The sequence below is a fragment of the Argopecten irradians genome, chromosome 8, assembly GCF_041381155.1.
Source record: "Argopecten irradians isolate NY chromosome 8, Ai_NY, whole genome shotgun sequence".
Lineage (NCBI taxonomy): Eukaryota > Metazoa > Mollusca > Bivalvia > Pectinida > Pectinidae > Argopecten > Argopecten irradians.
The window spans coordinates 2,382,574-2,404,708 of record NC_091141.1 but is presented as its reverse complement, the minus strand read 5'-3'; the positions used below and the strand labels follow the sequence as shown (position 1 = coordinate 2,404,708).

Genomic DNA, 22,135 nt, shown 5'->3' with positions numbered 1-22,135 from the left:
TCCATCATTTTTCTTTTTACCTTCCATTTACTTTGTATTTAATTTAAAATAGATATGATAGTAAACTAGTACCTAAATGATACACGTAATACCCCGGTGCCCTGAAGTAGAGTTCGCCTGTGGTACTGTTCAGTGATAGTGAGTAATTAACGGGACCATATGTGGCGTCAATCAGACACGAATTGTCTACCTCCAATGTCATTGTGGCCCTGGAGCCTCGTGGTGGTGACCCACTGTCTACAGCTATCACTGAGAAGTTTAGAATGGTAGTGTGAACGTAGACGTCTCTGAACAGGTCCAAGGACGGGTTGAAATCCAAGGCTGGACTATTTAGAAAATTTGTAATCGGTAAGGAAAAACAACATAAAAAAGTTTTAGAACTGTGCTAAATTTTCACGGGTCTTTTCCATAATTTCAATGGTCGAAACTGGACAACGATAGTAGAACTTGACCGTTGTTTTTATATGTAAGGACTTTTGGAAGGCCAATGAACACAATAATACTGATTTTCTTTGCCCGGCTATCCACTTTTAAAACTATTCTTTATAATGGAATACATGTGGATTAGAATAAATTTCATGTTTTAAGACCGTTTTGACATTAAACAAAATACTTGCTTTATTTCACACTTACTTAAAGTTATTTTATACTAATTAGCACTATCGAATGTAACAGATAAATAAAAATTCGTGTTCAAAAGATTTAATGTTCAAAAAGTAGTATTTGCTTAAAGATATTTCCCACTTACTAAATATAGATATGTCTCAGTAATCATTTGTAACGTTCTAATAACACAAATTATGATTGATTGGCTTACCTTTCTAACACCGTCGATATGTAATAGGTAATATCACTATTGTTGGTGCTACCGTCTGAGTCAGATGCTAAAAGTGTGGCGATAGAAAGAGACTGAAGGGCGGGATCGGCAATCAGATCGAAGTTGGTCTCGTTAAGGACAGGACAGTTATCATTGACATCCTGTACGTTAACCTAGATAAAATGCACGTTAATCCAGATTGATCTGTTACGTATCTATATTTGCATATTGCAGAGTTGTCTACCCTTGCGAGTAGGTATTGATTGTAACGTTATTGCGTTTTGAACCACACATGTCAGGATCATTTCAGGCAAGTTTCAGCTAAATCACAGTGGCAGAACTTGAGAAGAAGTTCAAAATCTGAAACATGCGACAGCGGACGGTGCACGGCGGATAGTGGAGGGCGCACATAAACATGATAACTTTAGGTCATCCTGACCCTTCGGGTTAGATGACCTAATAACAATTAGTTTCTGGATGGCGAGTAGTAGTTTCCTTATTCTGTAGTGTTGTTTAGTGCGAACGTTATAGTATGTACACAAGTGCTTATTGTCGCTATTTTCAAGCATGGTATTCGTGGTGATGTTGCTTTTACAATATATATTCTTCAAACTACACAGTTCATACATTCACAAAATATTACGTTATGAGATTTTCGCGATCAAGCTACCTTCATGTAATTAGAAATGAAACATCTCCCGTGTGGTTATCTCACTAGACCATCTAAAAATACACACCATAACCGAGATAGGTATTTTCATTACCCGCCTGAGTGAGAGACTATTAAGCATGTGTATGGTATCTTACCTTAACAGTGATGGTTCCCGTGGTTGGCGGAACTTTACCAATATCAACAACCTCCATGACCACTGTGTAAGAACTTCTAACTTCGTAGTCTAACGAGGACACAAGAGTGAAGAGGACACTACCAGTGTTGACGGTGAACGTTTCTACTGTTGTATCATTATTCTCCTCGTCAGGACCAGTGAAGGAGGTATTGATACATTCTGAAATTATACTGCAACTCAAGAATGATGCTTATCTTTATATACATTGTCGTCCTTCTCGTCTCGAAAGGTGTATAATGTTATGATATATCCGCTAAATCCACATTAATTTGAATAATTAACTGCTAATGATACTAACGATATCGATGTCAATATTTTTAAGCAGATTACAAGATTAAACAATTTAATTAAATTTACAGCATTGTCACTTTGAATCTTAGACTATTTTTTTAAAAATCAACCATAATATGATTATGCCAAATTAAATGTGAATTATTCTTTTTCACTTTTATGATAATTGTTTATTCATCTTATTTGAACTTTATTATAAAATACTTATAGCCATACACAATATATTACACTTTGTACAAGTTCCCCTCTGCACAGATAAGAAGGACAGAAAACCTACCGACATATGATATACCATCCACTGTGTTGTAGTTTGGTGTCGTGACGTTCGGGGGTACCGCTGCCTGTACATTTGCTGCGGTATTATCTAGTATAGTAAAATGTCTGCCTTCATTTCCTAAATGGAATAACGTCAATTTAATTGCATAATTCACAATATCATCTAAACATTAACAACAACAACAAAAATTGAATTTTTATCATTAGTTAGTTAAAATAAAAAAAATACTTCGGTCAAGCATAATTTTATTAACAATTTATTAATATCAATTTAGAATATTATTATTCTTTTTAAAGTATTTTTAAAAAATGCAAGATATTGATAGTGACGAAACATTCGATATATACCTGTTTCCATACAGCAAGCTATATATCAAATACGTTTCTTTTGAAAATGAAAGATGAAAAGTGATAATTGTGTGATGCAGTGAATATACACGTGCAAGATAATCATTGTTTAGATTTCCGTAATGGAACTAAAGGGTATGTAGTCATCAGTCCTAACACAAGCTTTCCCACGGGATCGCCAGTTTCTTCCCTGATTGCTTCCATTTTAAATACGAAATATCGTCTCAAGCTTGGAACCAACGTTTCTGTGATAACCAATACTGTGGCTTTCTAACATATCTATGTTATCCATTAAGAAGAAACAATAGTAAGCGTTACCTCTGATAACGGTGACATTAAAAGGTGGTCCGGATGAGAAAATGTCGGCGAGGTACAAATGCTTAAGCGTGCCGTTTACATGGAAATCTTCCGGCGGGGTGATGACGTAATCACTGGGCATGTCCACAAGTGGATCAGTGATGAAGTTGATATTTTCGGTTTGTATATACAGGTTAGAGGAACATGTCAGGCGCTCGGCATGGAATATTGATATACGGTACTTCTCGCCCACCTATACATTTGGAATCAATTCAAAATATTATTATCAACCTTATTTGAATCATTATTATGAAACAAAGACTAAACGATGCAATGAAAATATAATGTGTTTCCAAGCTTTGTGATTTTGAATTTAATTTGACAACCATTATTCTCATGCAATTTTCATGACGTATAGGAATCCATGACAAAGTAAAACTTTAATTTCCAACCATAAATATTTTCATTAATTAATCAAATTTAATCAAATAATGGAAGACATCTTGAAAAACTCACTGATAAGTCAAGGAAAACACTCTCTGTTGGTTCTGAATTGGTGATAACACATTGCCCGCTCACAATGACGCCTGCCTGTGGTATTATTGTTGAACCACCTTCATCGAAAAGATTACAGCATGATACAAATGATAAAAACAAAATGGATTCTCGGATGTTGTAATTTACAGCCAAACCTGTCTTCAAGAACCACGAAAATAATATTTATAGCCAAGTTATTTTTATTCGAATGTCAAATTGGGTTAAAATTGATCAGGTTGAGCCCCGCGAATGTGGTCTTGTTAAGCAGGTGGTATTTATATAATGGTGGTTGCTAAGGCAGGTTGAGATGTAAATGAGATAGGTATATCAATAAAGCTTCGCTTGTAGCCTCCCGCTAAAGGAAAGTGTTTCTTTCAAAATCAATACAGTAGCGTGTCTTGCTTTTTATGTTTAGGTGACTAGCTAATTGCCGAATGATTTCGACATAAATCCAGGTACTTATACATTCGAAAGATTTTGTGAAAGTGTATGGGCAGCATAGATTTGGTTATTATCAATTACTTCACTAATCGAAGTGTCATCTGCAAACAATTTGCAATCACTAGTAACAATATTAGTTATGTCGTTAATATATAATAGAAATAAAAAAGGGCCTAAGACAGATCCCTGAGGGACTCCAGCGTTAACAGTTTTAAATGTAGAGAAAATGCACAATATCATCTAAACATTAACAACAACAACAAAAATTGAATTTTTATCATTAGTTAGTTAAAATAAAAAAATACTTCGGTCAAAAATAATTTTATTAACAATTTATTAATATCAATTTAGAATATTATTATTCTTTTTAAAATATTTTTTAAAAATGCAAGATATTTATAGTGACGAAACATTCGATATATACCTGTTTCCATACAGCAAGCTATATATCAAATACGTTTCTTTTGAAAATGAAAGATGAAAAGTGATAATTGTGTGATGCAGTGAATATACACGTGCAAGATAATCATTGTTTAGATTTCCGTAATGGAACTAAAGGGTATGTAGTCATCAGTCCTAACACAAGCTTTCCCACGGGATCGCCAGTTTCTTCTCTGATTGCTTCCATTTTAAATACGAAATATCGTCTCAAGCTTGGAACCAACGTTTCTGTGATAACCAATACTGTGGCTTTCTAACATATCTATGTTATCCATTATGAAGAAACAATAGTAAGCGTTACCTCTGATAACGGTGACATTAAAAGGTGGTCCGGATGAGAAAATGTCGACGAGGTACAGATGCTTGAGCGTGCCGTTTACATGGAAATCTTCCGGCGGGGTGATGACGTAATCACTGGGCATGTCCACAAGTGGATCAGTGATGAAGTTGATATTTTCGGTTTGTATATACAGGTTAGAGGAACATGTCAGGCGCTCGGCATGGAATATTGATATACGGTACTTCTCGCCCACCTATACATTTGGAATCAATTCAAAATATTATTATCAACCTTATTTGAATCATTATTATGAAACAAAGACTAAACGATGCAATGAAAATATAATGTGTTCCCAAGCTTTGTGATTTTGAATTTAATTTGACAGCCATTATTCTCATGCAATTTTCATGACGTATAGGAATCCATGACAAAGTAAAACTTTAATTTCCAACCATAAATATTTTCATTAATTAATCAAATTTAATCAAATAATGGAAGATATTTTGAAAAACTCACTGATAAGTCAAGGAAAACACTCTCTGTTGGTTCTGAATTGGTGATAACACATTGCCCGCTCACAATGACGCCTGCCTGTGGTATTATTGTTGAACCACCTTCATCGAAAAGATTACAGCATGATGCAAATGATAAAAACAAAATGGATTCTCGGATGTTGTAATTTACAGCCAAACCTGTCTTCAAGAACCACGAAAATAATATTTATAGCCAAGTTGTCTTTATTCGAATGTCAAAGTGGGTTAAAATTGATCAGGTTGAGCCCCGCGAATGTGGTCTTGTTAAGCAGGTGGTCTTTATATAATGGTGGTTGCTAAGGCAGGTTGAAATGTAAATGAGATAGGTATATCAATAAAGCTTCGCTTGTAGCCTCCCGCCAAAGGAAAGTGTTTCTTTCAAAATCAATACAGTAGCGTGTCTTGCTTTTTATGTTTAGGTGACTAGCTAATTGCCGAATGATTTCGACATAAATCATCTTTATCTACACTAACCTTCCGCTGATGCCAGATAAAGATTTATCATCTTGCATGGGAAATCGTTTCCCCTGTTGATGACCTCTACTACTAAAATGTCATTGATGTACACCCAAAGGTCATCGCCTCCACCTACAGTTATTGTCTCGTTCTCAATGCCCTGGTAACCAAATGCCACTCTGATAGCAGAAGTAAATCTGGACGAAAACAAAACGATCAATATAGCTCAACTAAAGGATTGTGTTAAGTTTAATATTGAGAACGGGTTTACAAACGACAAAATGTTTCATTAATATCAACCATTTAAAGAAATCGGATGGTTTGGTCCTCGTCTTAATTGCTTACCCAAAATTGTGGTCTGCACCAAAGCAATCCTTCTGATTGTCCCCGTACCCGACGCCATCAACAGGAAAGAATGAATCAGATTCATACCTACATGTAGATGTAGTGAAGACATGGAAAACGCATTTATATTGATATTACCCGAACTTCTCTAAGAAAAACATAGTCTCAAACATTTTATAAAGGTATAACTATCTCAGAGATTTCATTGTTACCGATACCTCGCCAAACTGCTTAGGATATTTTATACACATAAAAGTTACATATCAAAGTAGAATTTCCCATTGCAATATAAAGCAACTCCCTTTCTACGTATCTGTTATATGTTCCATTTAACGTAACGTCGGGATCGTTTACCGGAATATTAATTGGGGTTTTCCAATAAAACGTAAGAATATATAAAGGAAAGAAAAAATAGAAAGTGACATAAGAAAGCACACGCACTTTTCACGAAAAACAAAACCAGTGAGGGTATGCAAGGCTCAAATACAATTAATAGAATGCTTTCAAACAACAAAGGTAAATGAAATTATCATAATACATTATTTTTTCAAATGGAGTTAAAACTCCAGTATGTAATCTAATTCAAGTAACATTACCTACCTATGTGTTGGTGGAACTGTCCCAATTATCTCCAGCTTAATCGTACTCTCTACAGCTATGTTTGTCGCGGGATTGTCCACAAACCAGGAGGAAAACGAGTCTGTACTCGGATTGGTTGATCGGGACAGCCATGCTTCGAACGGACTCGGAACGTAGGTCGGCCTGGAGGTTATCGCTGTCTCGTACCCCACAAAGTCTGGATGCGTGTCACTGAAACGATTATTAAATTGATAGCTAATACATACAGTTTTATGGTGAAATTATACTATTATCTGCCTAAACAGATTCATAAGTGTATAATTTATTCATTTGTTATGGTTTTTTTTCTTGCTTTCTCTGAAATTGTGTATATTTTGTTTTTATAAATTAATAGAACTGCCGATTGATTTACCACCTTGTTTTAAACACAACCCTGTTCATCCATAATTAATTGTCATTAGTATAAAATGATAAAAATCTAATAGGAAGAAAAATATATTATGTTATTATTTTTCTGGATTTTTTGTCACTTTTCATTGGTCAAAAACACGCCACGTGCTCACCGATAAAAAGCTATATTGCACGATTTTTCCGGAAGTAGTTTATAGAAAAAGTATATTGCACGGTTATTTTTAGATAACGTTATCATCTACGTTACCAAAACGCTTCGTGTTCCTTGCGCTTTGAAACAAACGCTTTGATGACCTGAGTTTGAAGCGTAACCACAAAATGTGACAGACGACGTTGATTGTTACGGTTTCTATCAAAGATGATAATGACTTCCAGCTGATGACTACAGTTTAAACTTACAAATTTTCAACATAAACACGGTAGGAGAGTAGGAAATAATCGAGTAACATTCATTAAGCATCTGGAGCCATTGAATAGTGAATACGTTTGATATTTATTTGAAATTTTCCACCTAGACTAGTAACAACATTAGGCCGAATTAAGCTACTCGTACAGTATGTATACGATTTTTATTTTACGAAATGGAGTACTAAGCATAATAGAATGTATGTTCATGTCAATCTGAATCTTTTGATATATGTTTGGCGTCGAAGCGGATTATTTCAACGGAGAACAAACTACACATTTAATTGTCCGAAATGGAACTACAGGTATAATCGAGTACATGTACATTGACAAGAACGCATGTACCGGGTGCATGTAATAAAAGCGTGAAGTGCATCAATTGATACTGTTTTCGTATGTTGTTCTTAAATTAAACATGTTACAAAATCATAAGATTGTAACTGTCATAGCAAAGCAGAATTTACAATGCGATGTTTATTTAGATTTGCACTCATTTCAAAATGTAAAAAAATCCAGAAAAATAATAAAACAAATATAGCATTTTGATTTCGGTCAATACATGGTTACATCGACTAGAGAAAAAATATCGACCTCGGACTACGTCCTCGGTCAAATTTTTTCTTTGGTCGATATAACCATGTATCGACCTCATCAAAATGCTATATTTGTATATTACCTACCTAAAATCGTAGTATACAATGGGGAGTGTCCAATCGTAGATATCATTTGTTGTAATCATATTTGTTGTATTTGTCGAATTAGTTGAATTGCTAGCACTTGTTATATTAATAGTTGGCAGAACGGCTGAAAAAAAGAATTGAAGGGATAACGTGTTTCAATAAAATAGCACATGTTACAATATATGTAGTCTTAGAGTTCATTTTTTTAAACACATTTATTTTTATATCGACGGTCAGTATGAATAAACAATTAGTACAATAACGCTTAATCAGTATTAGTTTTGCGGAAAAAAATACATGTCATTTATATGAAATGCGTGCTTCGACAGTAACGTATTAGACAAGATATGCAAATCATAGCAAGTTCAAATTGTAATGGATGATCATAGCGTAAGTCCAAATGCCCAATTAAACCATTGCATTTGACATCCTTCAAAACCCTTATATACTAGTTTACACCAAAATCGGATGATGCCTAATTTGTTACCAATCAGAATCTAAGGAATGACGGCCATGTTGGTTGAAGGAGAAGACACGGCGTACAGCCGATAACTTCCACCATTTCTTCGTTTGGATTTCTTTTTGTCCTGACTGCCTTAATGTATATGTCTCCAGGTTACTTACTTTTATCTCTTTGCGTCCTGACTACCCCTGGCTGACTTGGAGGACTAGATATAAAGTTGGCGTTTCCGTCTAGAACTGCAACAACGCAAATATACTCAGTGTTTGCCATAACTCCATCGTCTATAGTAAATGTATGGGAGAACAATCCGGATGTATCATTATTTGTTGTATTAGTTGAATTCACTGTTGTAGTATTTACTGGTGTGGTATTCAACCCGGTGCTATTACTGGCGTTGGTTGTATTCAACCCAAAACTGTTCCCGGATGAATTTGCCAAGCTCGATGAATTCGCGTTTGAAGAGTCAATTACACTAGATATGATCGCGTGTAGCACATGTCCATTCGAACCTGTACATGTGAGGTTGTAACGCCTGGAAATAACAAACAACAAATATATTGAAAGAATATATTTTTTTTATGAAGAACTTACGAAAAAATTAAAACATATCTTTATCCGTATAACAGTGCACTTTAATTGTTCATAAGGACAGGTGCTAATTTGTCTGGTCCATATATACTAAAAGAAATGGTCGATTTTAAGATACTTAACATGCTTTCTAAAGTGTTTGATAAAACATTAACACCATTAAAAAAGACATATAAAGATACATTACCAAGCGTCATCGTCCGTATCAGACACTATTGTTATGCTCTCTGGTCTCGCCCACGTCACAGTGACGTCAGCTGATGTGACAGTTGACGCTATGACATCTACAGGTGCTGTGTGTAAATAATACAGACACGTCAACTACTTTAACCTTGAATGAGAGGGGGATCTGTTTATTGAATTTCGGAAGCGCATATATAAGTACTCGCCAAGTAAACGTTTTCCTTCAGATAAAGATGTTATTGGTAAGTTCTTTATCAACTGCATTTTATTGATTTAATATAAAAGGGTTTGTTAATAGTTTTCATTTTATTGATTCACATATATATAATGCTTCATACATGTATGTATTTGATTTAGTTTTTGATGAGTTTGGTACAAAAATCAAAGTTCAAAATAAAAGAAGCTTACAGCACAGAAACAGCCTCGGATCGGCATATACAAAGTACGCGGGATCACGTCCTCTCCTGTTAGAAGAGTAGTCCAATGATGTGTTTATGGCCCCTAGTGGTGACCCACATAATCCTCCTGAAATCACCTGACGTATCTTCTTTAAGGATTCAATCATGTAGCAGTCACATCCAATGTTTTGATTTCCCGTCAAATCTCTGAAGTGCAAAAATTGAAGTTTCCATAATGCGTGATAGTATCAAAATCCAACCAAATTATTCTTTCGAAAAATCATGAAAATATGCCTATAATATTATATGTTTTGTGCATTTTTTGTCTCTACAATAAGTTCACCGAAGGATATTGAAGCAAAATCACGAATAATCAATTAATAAGAATAACAAAATAGTCGTTTAAACAGAGAAAATAAATAATAAGAAAAAACTAGGTTGCATGGTAAAACGGTTCTAGATAAAGGTTTTTAATGCTAATGCTCTATTCAAACACACATGTGATATCCGACATGAAGTGAAACCTAATGTTTATTTACGCTTCAAATCACATGACATTTACATACACTAACACACTAATACGGGAAGAGTTGTGAACAGCTACTACCAGACCAGACGAAAACACAAGTTTTAGCTGAGATAGGAGGTGTCTTTTTTTGCTTGAGGTCATTAGCAAGCATGGATATTTTCACCGAAGGTACAGGTAACATAAATATATTAATTATAATCTCTATATCGATCAATGATAAAAACCAAAAGATGTATTCACATACAGAACATTAAATGCTTCGTTTAATTCCATCTCATCAAACGCTGCGCTTTCAAACGTCATTAGCTGGTTGTGGCTGAGGTCTATTCTAGCTAGAGACGTCAAGTTAGGCATGGCAGGAAAAAAGAACATGTTATTGTAAGAAACATCAATAGTCTCAATAGATCCAAGACCAGAAAACGATCCTGGCTCAATGTAGCTGATGAGGTTATATCCCAGTAATCTGCAAGACAAAATGAATACGTTATTGCATCAAAATAACATTAATAACATGCTATATATACATGCAGGACTTGTAGGTTGACCAAGATGCTATGATTTATGTACATAAAGGGCTTGTAGGTTCAACATATTACTATGATTTATATACATAAAGGGCTTGTATGTTGAACAGATTACTATGACATATATACATAAAGGGCTTGTAGGTTAAATTGAATATTTTGTTTCATATAACATACATGGCTTGTAGATTGAATAGTTTACTATGCGTTATATGCATATACGATTGTAGGTTGAATACTTACTATGATTTATATACCTAAAGGGCTTGTAGGTTGAACAGAATAATATACTTTATAAACATTCATAAATTGCACAGATTTTCATGCTTTATATGCATACAGGGTTTGTTGGTTGAATATTTTGCCATGTTTATATATACTATGCTATGCTTATATTTCCTTTCGGTTACAATTTTATGTTAAAATACCAAGTGTTTTTGCATCTACAATGAAATAATCATTCGTTAACGTCAAGGATGGAACAGCCATTTGAACAGGCGTTTTTCGTGATCGCTGGCATGACAATTGTTACGTCACAATAATAATGATGTCATAATAAGCGATCAAAGTTCATAGTATATATGACTATCAACTGCGCTTGGTAAGGTTACATAAAATGCAGTAAAAATTTAAATATTATGCTTTATATACAAACAGTCGCTATTATTATATACACACAGGGTTTTTAGGTTGAATAGTTTACTATGACTTATATACATATAGGGTTTGTAGGTTGAATAGTTTACTATGATTAATATACTTACAGGGTTTGTAGGTTGAATAATTCATTATGACTTATATACAAACAGGGTTGTAGGTTGAATAGTTTACTATAATTTATATACTTATAGGGTTGTAGGTTGAATAGTTCACTATGACTTATATACATACAGGATTGTAGGTTGAATAGTTCACTATGACTTATATACATACAGGACTATAGGTTGAATAGTTTACTATGACTTATATACATACAGGGTTTGTAGGTTGAATAGTTCACTATGACTCATATACATACAGGGTTTGTAGGTTGAATAGTTCACTATAATTTATATACATACAGAGTTTGTAGGTTGAATAGTTAACTATGACTTATATACATACAGGGTTTGTAGGTTGAATTGTTTACTATGACTTATATACATACAGGGTTTGTAGGTTGAATAGTTCACTATGCTTTTTGTAAATACAGGGTTTTTAGGTTGAATAGTTCACTATGGCTTATATACATACAGGGTTTGTAGGTTGAATAGTTAGATATGACTTATATACATACAGGGTTGTAGGTTGAATAGATCAGTATGACTTATATACATACAGGGTTTGTAGGTTGAATAGTTTACTATGACTATACATACAGGATTGTAGGTTGAATAGTTCACTATGATTTATATACATACAGGGTTTGTAGGTTGAACAGATTAGCTAAGGTTCCTTTGCGTATTTTGGTGATACTGTTTCCAGTTAGGTTCACAGTGATCAGATCATCCTGATGACGGAATGCAACTAGCGAAAGTTCCCGGATGTTGTTGTTGGATATATTACTAAAAGGAAACGAAAACAATTTCAGATGATGTGTTGACAGTTCAAGATTATTTACCCATGCATATAAAGCAGTGACTTGTTCATTGTCCTTATTCTATCAAACTATATAAGGTATCCATATACGGGTCGGGTAAAAATGAACTTTTAGTGGAACTGAATGATATGGGTTGATTTATTGAACATATCCTCCTCAAACCTTTCCTGCATTTAGCTTTTTTTAATTTTGACGTCATGTGCTTGCAAGTTTAACGTCACACTTAAAAAAAGTTTCGCTTAAAATGATGACATCACAATGAATACTTACCTGCAATGGAGGCAACTATGCAATATTCAAAGACGCAATAGAAACGAAAAACAAACGGAAGGGTAGTCATAACTAAGCTAACTTTATAACTTCAACGGCAAAAAAGACAAAACATTTCGTTAATATATATAATGGTAGGACTTGAACTCAGAAAGTATGAATGGCATCGTCAGGAGAAAATCGACTAATTATTGAGTTATAAATGGCTCACATGTGCTCGAGTCCTAGATTGGCGAGTGCGGCTGTAGGGTAGTATTCCATACTATTGTCGTTCAGGACTCTACGATAGAAACAACGAAATATGTTTTAGTTCAGGATATAGTCTAGATAGAAGCAACGAAATATGTTTTATAATGAGGAAAAACGGTATAAAGCTAGTATATTAATAATCCGAAATAAAAGGCCAAAATAAATAAATTCAAAGTAAAATCAAAATCATTTCTATGGAATATATATTCAGCCACTATAGGGCCTTCTTCAGTCCGAAATAACACTAACACAACGTGTTCGTCTACATGTGTTTTAGTTCAGGATATAGTCTATAAAGGAGAGGGCTGTTCATCCTTACTCGATGATTGAATGTGTCAATGATAATTTATGTATCTTTTGTGAAGAACGCATGCTATCAAAACATCTAAACTTGGAATCCGTGTATATTTATCAATTACACACTTATGAAGTGCTTTAAACAGAAATATTGAAACATTGCAATTTGACAATGCCTTTTGATGTTCATATGTATAGCAATATTTTAGGTATAGGCGAGATCGACAATTTAGTAAAACATATAAACAATATATACCAAACTACCAAATACTTACAGGGAAGAAACAGACGTTAGCCCGTCAAATGCTTTACTGGCGACAATAGATATGTTGTTGTGCCCAAGGTCAAATAGTCCGCCGATACTGGAGGCGTTAGAAAACAATGGGTCCGTCAAATTGGTCAGTTTGTTGTCATGCAAATACCTTAAAATATAAAATGGAACATAATGAATACATTCTGTGAATAATGTGTTCGTTAAACATAATAGTAATAACATTTCATCTACATACAAATACTGCACGATTTACTTAGTATTGCGTTTATGACATATATGTACATAAACGATTACAACTGTATATACATACAAACAAATGTAAATATGTAAAAATTATCCTGAATAAGTTGATTATCACATCTGAACAATACATTGATAATACGAATTTATTTCAAAATTGAAACGATAAACAAAGGAATAATTGTTACTGGGTATTTTACATTTTATGCACAGTATTTGCAGCTTTCCTCTCACAACACAATTATTTAGTTTACTATACACCATATGTAGTCACAATCTAGAAATAATTAGTTTAATACATGTTTATGATTTTTGGCTTATTATAAATATACCAAAAAGTTCATGATGGTTCCACATATCTAGTTTTTGTTTCCATGTAAATGAGAATGTTCAAGTGGCAGGAAAGTAAAAGAAGATATATTTATACTGTTTAAATTACATAAAAATTCTCCCTCTAGAGGACGATTTAAAATAAATTATCATAAAAAAGGACTTGTATTTTATAATCAAGTTACGCACAAGCCAACATCCAAATGTACATCTTGGAATGCAGCACGTTCGATGTGAGTAATATCATTAGAATGTAGGTATAGATAGGTAGCGGTCACGGATCGGAAGGCTCCCGTAGGTAAGTGGCTAATCTGCATGTCGTTCAGGTACCTGGCAAAATAAACGTAGGAAAATAATAGCGTAGTAATATTAGTATCATCTCTTTTGATACGTGATGAAAGAAATACTTATGAAAAAAATCAAAACCATGAATAATCATATCACAAACAAATTATATTCTATACTGTATTTTACAGTATTTAGCACAAACCTTTGGACCAAAACACGTCGGAATGTAATAGACTCGTATAGCTCACACTCATTGACAATATCATCATAATATAATAGACTGGCATAGCTCACACTTATTGACAATATTATCATAATGTAATAGACTCGCATAGCTCACACTCATTGACAATATTATCATAATGTAATAGACTCCCATAGCTCACACTTATTGACAATATTATCATAATGTAATAGACTCGCATAGCTCACACTCATTGACACTATTATCATAATGTAATAGACTCTCATAGCTCACACTCATTGACAATATTATCATAATGTAATAGACTCGCATAGCTTACACTCATTGACAATATTATCAATGTAATAGACTCGCAGGGCTCAAACTCATTGTCAATATTATCATAATGTAATAGACTCGCATAGCTCACACTCATTGACAATATTATCATAATGTAATAGACTCGCATAGCTTACACTCATTGACAATATTATTATAAAGTAATAGACTCGCATAGCTTACACTCATTGACAATATTATCAACGTAATAGACTCGCAGGGCTCAAACTCATTGTCAATATTATCATAATGTAATAGACTCGCATAGCTCACACTCATTGACAATATTATCATAATGTAATAGACTCGCATAGCTCACACTCATTGACAATATTATTATAATGTAATAGACTCGCATAGCTCACACTCATTGACAATATTATCATAATGTAATAGACTCGCATAGCTCACACTCATTGACAATATTATCATAATGTAATAGACTCGCATAGCTCACACTCATTGACAATATTATCATAATGTAATAGACTCCCATAGCTCACACTCATTGACAATATTATCATAATGTAATAGACTCGCATAGCTTACACTCATTGACAATATTATCATAATGTAATAGACTCGCATAGCTTACACTCATTGACAATATTATCATAATGTAATAGACTCGCATAGCTTACACTCATTGACAATATTATCATAATGTAATAGACTCGCATAGCTCACACTCATTGACAATATTATCATAATGTAATAGACTCGCATAGCTCACACTCATTGACACTATTATCATAATGTAATAGACTCGCATAGCTCACACTCATTGACAATATTATCATAATGTAATAGACTCCCATAGCTCACACTCATTGACAATATTATCATAATGTAATAGACTCGCATAGCTCACACTCATTGACAATATTATCATAATGTAATAGACTCGCATAGCTCACACTCATTGACAATATTATCATAATGTAATAGACTCGCATAGCTCACACTCATTGACAATATTATCATAATGTACTAGACTCGCATAGCTCAAACTCATTGACAATATTATCATAATGTAATAGACTCGCATAGCTCAAACTCATTGACAATATTATTATAAAGTAATAGACTCGCATAGCTCACACTCATTGACAATATTATCATATTGTAACAGACTCGCATAGCTTACACTCATTGACAATATTATCATAATGTAATAAAGTCGCATAGCTCACACTCATTGACAATAATATCATAATGTAATAAACTCCCATAGCTCACACTCATTGACAATATTATCATAATGTCATAGACTCCCATAGCTCACACTCAATGACAATAATATCATAATGTAATCTTGTTTGTTACAATCATTTCATGTTTTCATTGGATTAAAGTTTATCAGTCTATAAACTATAAAATGACGTTGTTGTTTGTAGTGTCGCTTCTGACGAATACAACGGCGTAATGATTCCATAGATAATATAGTTCCTCGGTTAATTTTGAATATTCAAGAGAGGAGATTAGGTTGAGAGGTTGAGTGGATGATAAGGATTAATATTTAATACATTTTAAGGCATGAAGTTATAACACAAAAATCGGAATATACTTTCTCACATATAGAGCTTAATACAATGTATTGCATTGTTAAGTGTATTTCTTTCTTTATGATGATAATACTAAGAACACAAAGAAGACCAGGTTTAAAGCAAACTCACATTGTGTCAAATGTTGAAGACTCGAAAGCGCCAGTTTCTATTGTATTCAATGGGTTTCCTCTCAAATCAAGGACGTTTCCGAATCTTGAATTCCGGAACGCCCCTGATCTCACCGCAGTGATAGACGATCCGTAGATTAACCTGTATCGAAAATTAGAATAACATTTGATATGGTATTTTTCAACACATCGATATTTTTATTCCTCCCTTTGTTTAATTATATAAGCATGTCTAGGTAATGAAAAGACACATACAGTCCAATATTGCTATTACATAAATGAATACACAATAAAATATCTGGATCATTCGGGCTCGGTTTTATCACATTCCGGAACTTTAAGAACCAAACTTACTTCAAATTATCATTAGAAAATCCTTTCTAAAGTCTTAAGTTAACTTAACTTCTACTTAAATAAATAAAAGTTTTGTACTCCCATATATCATATTTTGAAAGGTTCCATAAAAGACGGCATATGACATATTAATAGTTTAATTGGAAATTCCTTATTGAGTTTTCTGTAAAACATGTTACTAACGAATACACGTACAACGAATTCGCGGTTATAACGTAATTTTCATTCCCCGTCAAAGTCCCTATGAGATTCTTTAATAAGTTTAGCGTTCGAAGCATATCACGAAGTGATTTCGTTGGGACCCAGAGGTTCGTTATAACCGTTTTTAACTGTAATGTTAATACTAACAACGACAGTAGTATGAGGTATTAAGATAAAATATGGATGTGGATTTTTAACCTCTATTACGTATATTTAGACAAATGTATGTTTTCTCATGCATAATCAAATACAACAATATATTTGTGTATACAAATGGCACGGTATACATCCGTATCGACTTACATTGAGTGGGCTACATTGAGATCCTCAAACACCCCAGACGGTAGCTCTGTAAACCGGTTATTGTACAGATATAAATCGTACATGGTTTTGGAGGAAAAGTCGCCACCAGTCGGTAGTTTTTCTAACTTATTATTGTGAAGAAAACTGCAAAAAGATATTTTTAGAAAAAGAATTATCATGAAACCCTTTATGTAATATATGTATCTGTCGGATTTATTCTATCAAGTTCTATCACTGAGATAATATATCTTTATTCAACAGCTGATCTTAATGTTAACAATTATGTTTTTCAGAAAGTCTTAAAGTTTTAAAAATCTTATTAAGGAAAAAGCATTATAGAAGTCAAAGTAACATTATTAAGAATGGGTTTTATCACTGGTTTTCGATCTCATTTTGCACGATATACTATATAAAAAAAATAATAGTATTCCCAATCGGATTACAGCTTTGTTTTTATTCAGTATTGATATACATAATACGATTGGCTGCAATGTGGTCGGACTGCTTTCATATGGCTTATATGGCTAGCTCGCCCTACTTATGTAATGTACAATGTTTCACGGTTTACTTACATACGGTTGGCCGTCTACTTAAAAAAATCCTTGGCTAATGCGGTTGGTGCGTTACTTACATATGGCTGATGGCCTTTGTGCTAGCTATTTACAAAATTAATGACGGTTGATCCGGTTGACTGGGTATTTACATATGGCTGATGCGGCTAGCTCAATACTTACACATGGCTGATGCTGTTGACACAATACTTACATATAGCTGATGCGGTTGGCGCAATACTTACATATGGCTAATGCGGTTGACACAATACTTACATATAGTTGATGCGGTTGGCGCAATACTTACATATGGCTGATGTTGTTGACACTACTCTTACATATGGTTGATGCGGTTGACCCGATAATTACATATGACTGATACGGTTGGCTCAATAATAACATAAGGCTGATGCAGTTGGCTCAATACTTAAAACATTTGGCTGATTCGGTTGACACAATACTTACATATTGCTGACACGATTGTCCCGATAATTACATATGAATGATGCGGTTCACTCGATACCTTCATATGACTGATGCGGTTCACTCGATACTTTCATATGACTGATGCGATTGACCCAATACTTACATATGGTTGCTGCGGTTGGCCCGATACTTACAACATTTGGCTAATGCGGTTGGCTCAATACTCACATATAGCTGATACGGTTAACCTGATACTTACATATGGCTGATGCGGTTCACCCGATACCTTCATATGACTGATGCGGTTGACCCGATACTTAGAAATGGTTGCTGCGGTTGACCCGATACCTTCATATGACTGATGCGGTTGACCCGATACTTACATATGACTGATGCGGTTGACCCGATACTTACATATGACTGATGCGGTTGGCCCGATACTTACATATGACTGATGCGGTTGACCCGATACTTACATATGACTGATGCGGTTGACCCGATACTTACATATGACTGATGCGGTTGACCCGATACCTTCATATGACTGATGCGGTTGACCCGATACTTACATATGACTGATGCGGTTGACCCGATACTTACATATGACTGATGCGGTTGACCCGATACCTTCATATGACTGATGCGGTTGACCCGATACCTTCATATGACTGATGCGGGTGACCCGATACCTTCATATGACTGATGCAGGTGACCCGATACCTTCATATGACTGATGCGGTTGACCCGGTACCTTTATATGATTGATGCGGTTGACCCAATACCTTCATATGACTGATGCGGTTGACCCGATACCTTCATATGACTGATGCGGTTGGCCCGATACTTACATATGACTGATGCGGTTGACCCGATACTTACATATGGTTGCTGCGGTTCACCCGAAACTTACATATGACTGATGCGGTTCACCCGAAACTTACATATGACTGATGCGGTTGACCCGATACCTTCATATGACTGATGCGGTTGACCCGATACTTACATATGGTTGTTGCGGTTGACCCGATACCTTCATATGACTGATGCGGTTCACCCGATACCTTCATATGAATGATGCGGTTGACCCGATACTTACATATGGTTGCTGCGGTTGACCCGATACTTACATATGACTGATGCGGTTGGCCCGATACTTACATATGACTGATGCGGTTGACCCGATACTTACATATGACTGATGCGGTTGACCCGATACTTAAATGTGACTGATGCGGTTGACCCGACATATGACTGATGCGGTTGACCCGATACTTACAAGTGGGAGATTTGATTGGTATGGTTGAATGTGCCATCCTCTATACAGGATATTTCGTTGTCGTACGCATAAAATTGGGATGTTAGTGGACTGTCTTTGAACATTTCTTTAGATAGCCATCCAATGTTGTTTTCATGCAAACGTCTGTAAGGTACGGCATATACAATATTGAATCATTTTGACGTTATGAAATTATAAAAAAGCCGTTATTTTATGCTGTCATAATATTACGTTTCATTGATGATTTATAAATGATCAATCACAGACAATTATTACTTTAATTATAATAATTAATATTGCTCAATACATCACAACGATGATCACTCAGATGATATTCTAGCATTGTGGGCATATGTAAATTGATTATTTTTGTTTCTCGAAAAAAAACCTTCTTGTTTTCTTTTCAAATCAGCTTTCTCAACAGTTGCAACCATTCTATCAAATTATTAATTGATATTCAATATTTTGATGATCAATATCTTACCTTCAAACTATATTAATACGCTCTACTAAGTAAAATTCATTATAGGTTCTATCAGAGTATGATATATTTACTGATTAAGGTGTCCATAAAAGCCGAGATTATGTGAAGAGAGTTTTTATTGTACTCACAAAGAAGTAAGTGAAGTACAGTTCTGGAAAGCTGTCTCGGGTATATAGTCAATCTCGTTATGGCCGAGATCCAGGTACTGAAGCTGATTTAAATTAGTGAACGGGTTTTCATGAGTGAATTTAAAGCAGTTGCAGTTCATTACTCTGGAAAAATACAAGATAATTTATAATCATGGAACATGTGATAGGTAATAACAGAAATATATATTTTGCAACACAATTAGTTGTACATCCATGAGTGTAACAAAGCTATATATTTAAATGTTTTTGTCGCTTGTTTTTACAAGGCAGATAAATACAAAGTAGATTTGGAAGGGGTCGCCGATGAACATGAAGACGGTTATTTCGAAACACTTGGTCTTATTGTCAGGTTGACATAGGATTGTTGTTTATATATATATATTCATTTTCACTAATGGTTGTATGTTTTAAGTGAGGATTTTATTGCGGTGAATATATGTATATGATATAAGTAATGGTTCGCAAATGTATACATCTTACTTACATGTAAATTATTGATGAAGGGAAAACACCGTTTTCTACTGTGATAATCATATTCCATGCCATTGAACTGGAAAAATCAACAACATTCTAATAAACTATATTTTAAAATAACAGGTTTAATGTATAGTGATAAAATGATAACATCAGTGTCAATTAAAACATATATACAACAATTATATTTAATATTAATTTTAAAAACAATACAATATACAATATCAATACAATTAATATCATTAATAAGATTGCTAATATTGGTATATACTGATGATTATAGGCACGGAAATTCATATCAACGGAGCTAACTACTGAATAGCTTAAAGACAATTCGGAACATTAATGCAGCAATGGTATAGGACAAGTTTATAACTTACACGTATGTGAGTTGGAGATCCCCAAAGATTCCCGCCTCCAGGATAGTGAGGTCACAATGGTTCATCCTCAGGTCCCGAAACAGAGGCATGTCCGTCATCTTAGGTACACGCGAAAAGGTCGTGTAACTCAGGTCGCTTTTAGTAATATAGAGGTAACAACACTATATCATGTCCGTGTGTAATTCAGATCGCTTTAGTAATATAGAGGTAACAACACTATATCATGTCCGTGTAACTCAGGTCGCTTTAGTAATATAGAGGTAACAACACTATATCATGTCGTGTAACTCAGGTCGCTTTAGTAATATAGAGGTAACAACACTATATCATGTCGTGTAACTCAGGTCACTTTAGTAATGTAGAGGTAACAACACTATATCATGTCCGTGTGTAACTCAGGTCGCTTTAGTAATATAGAGGTAACAACACTATATCATGTCCGTGTGTAACTCAGGTCGCTTTAGTAATATAGAGGTAACAACACTATATCATGTCGTGTAACTCAGGTCGCTTTAGTAATATAGAGGTAACAACACTATATCATGTCGTGTAACTCAGGTCGCTTTAGTAATATAGAGGTAACAACACTATATCATGTCCGTGTGTAACTCAGGTCGCTTTAGTAATATAGAGGTAACAACACTATATCATGTCCGTGTGTAACTCAGGTCGCTTTAGTAATATAGAGGTAACAACACTATATCATGTCGTGTAACTCAGTCGTTATAATATAGGTAAAACAAACTCAGGTCGCTTTAGTAATATAGAGGTAACAACACTATATCATGTCGTGTAACTCAGGTCGCTTTAGTAATATAGAGGTAACAACACTATATCATGTCGTGTAACTCAGGTCGCTTTAGTAATATAGAGGTAACAACACTATATATCATGTCGTGTAAACTCAGGTCGCTTTAGTAATATAGAGGTAACAACACTATATCATGTCGTGTAACTCAGGTCGCTTTAGTAATATAGAGGTAACAACACTATATCATGTCGTGTGTAACTCAGGTCGCTTTAGTAATATAGAGTAACAACACTATATCATGTCGTGTGTAACTCAGGTCGCTTTAGTAATATATAGGTAACAACACTATATCATGTCGTGTAACTCAGGTCGCTTTAGTAATATAGAGGTA

The 22,135-nt window shown here is 34.4% G+C and overlaps 1 protein-coding gene across 1 annotated transcript; it reads right to left on the bottom strand.

The window, feature by feature from the left end:
- Positions 1–43: 43 nt before the first annotated feature.
- Positions 44–21,091, bottom strand: LOC138328889 (uncharacterized). The gene is made up of 25 exons (XM_069275605.1): positions 20,994–21,091; positions 20,119–20,262; positions 19,507–19,650; positions 17,254–17,397; positions 16,397–16,537; positions 14,099–14,239; positions 13,341–13,487; positions 12,731–12,799; positions 12,071–12,214; positions 10,391–10,609; positions 9,628–9,824; positions 9,224–9,329; positions 8,610–8,980; positions 7,986–8,109; positions 6,511–6,720; positions 5,911–5,997; positions 5,584–5,762; positions 5,093–5,190; positions 4,598–4,829; positions 3,394–3,491; positions 2,899–3,130; positions 2,234–2,350; positions 1,625–1,824; positions 818–990; positions 44–326 (listed from the first exon to the last, which is right to left on the bottom strand). The coding sequence occupies exons 1-25, from the start codon at positions 21,089–21,091 to the stop codon at positions 44–46; spliced, it is 4,098 nt and encodes a 1,365-aa protein (XP_069131706.1).
- Positions 21,092–22,135: the final 1,044 nt, after the last annotated feature.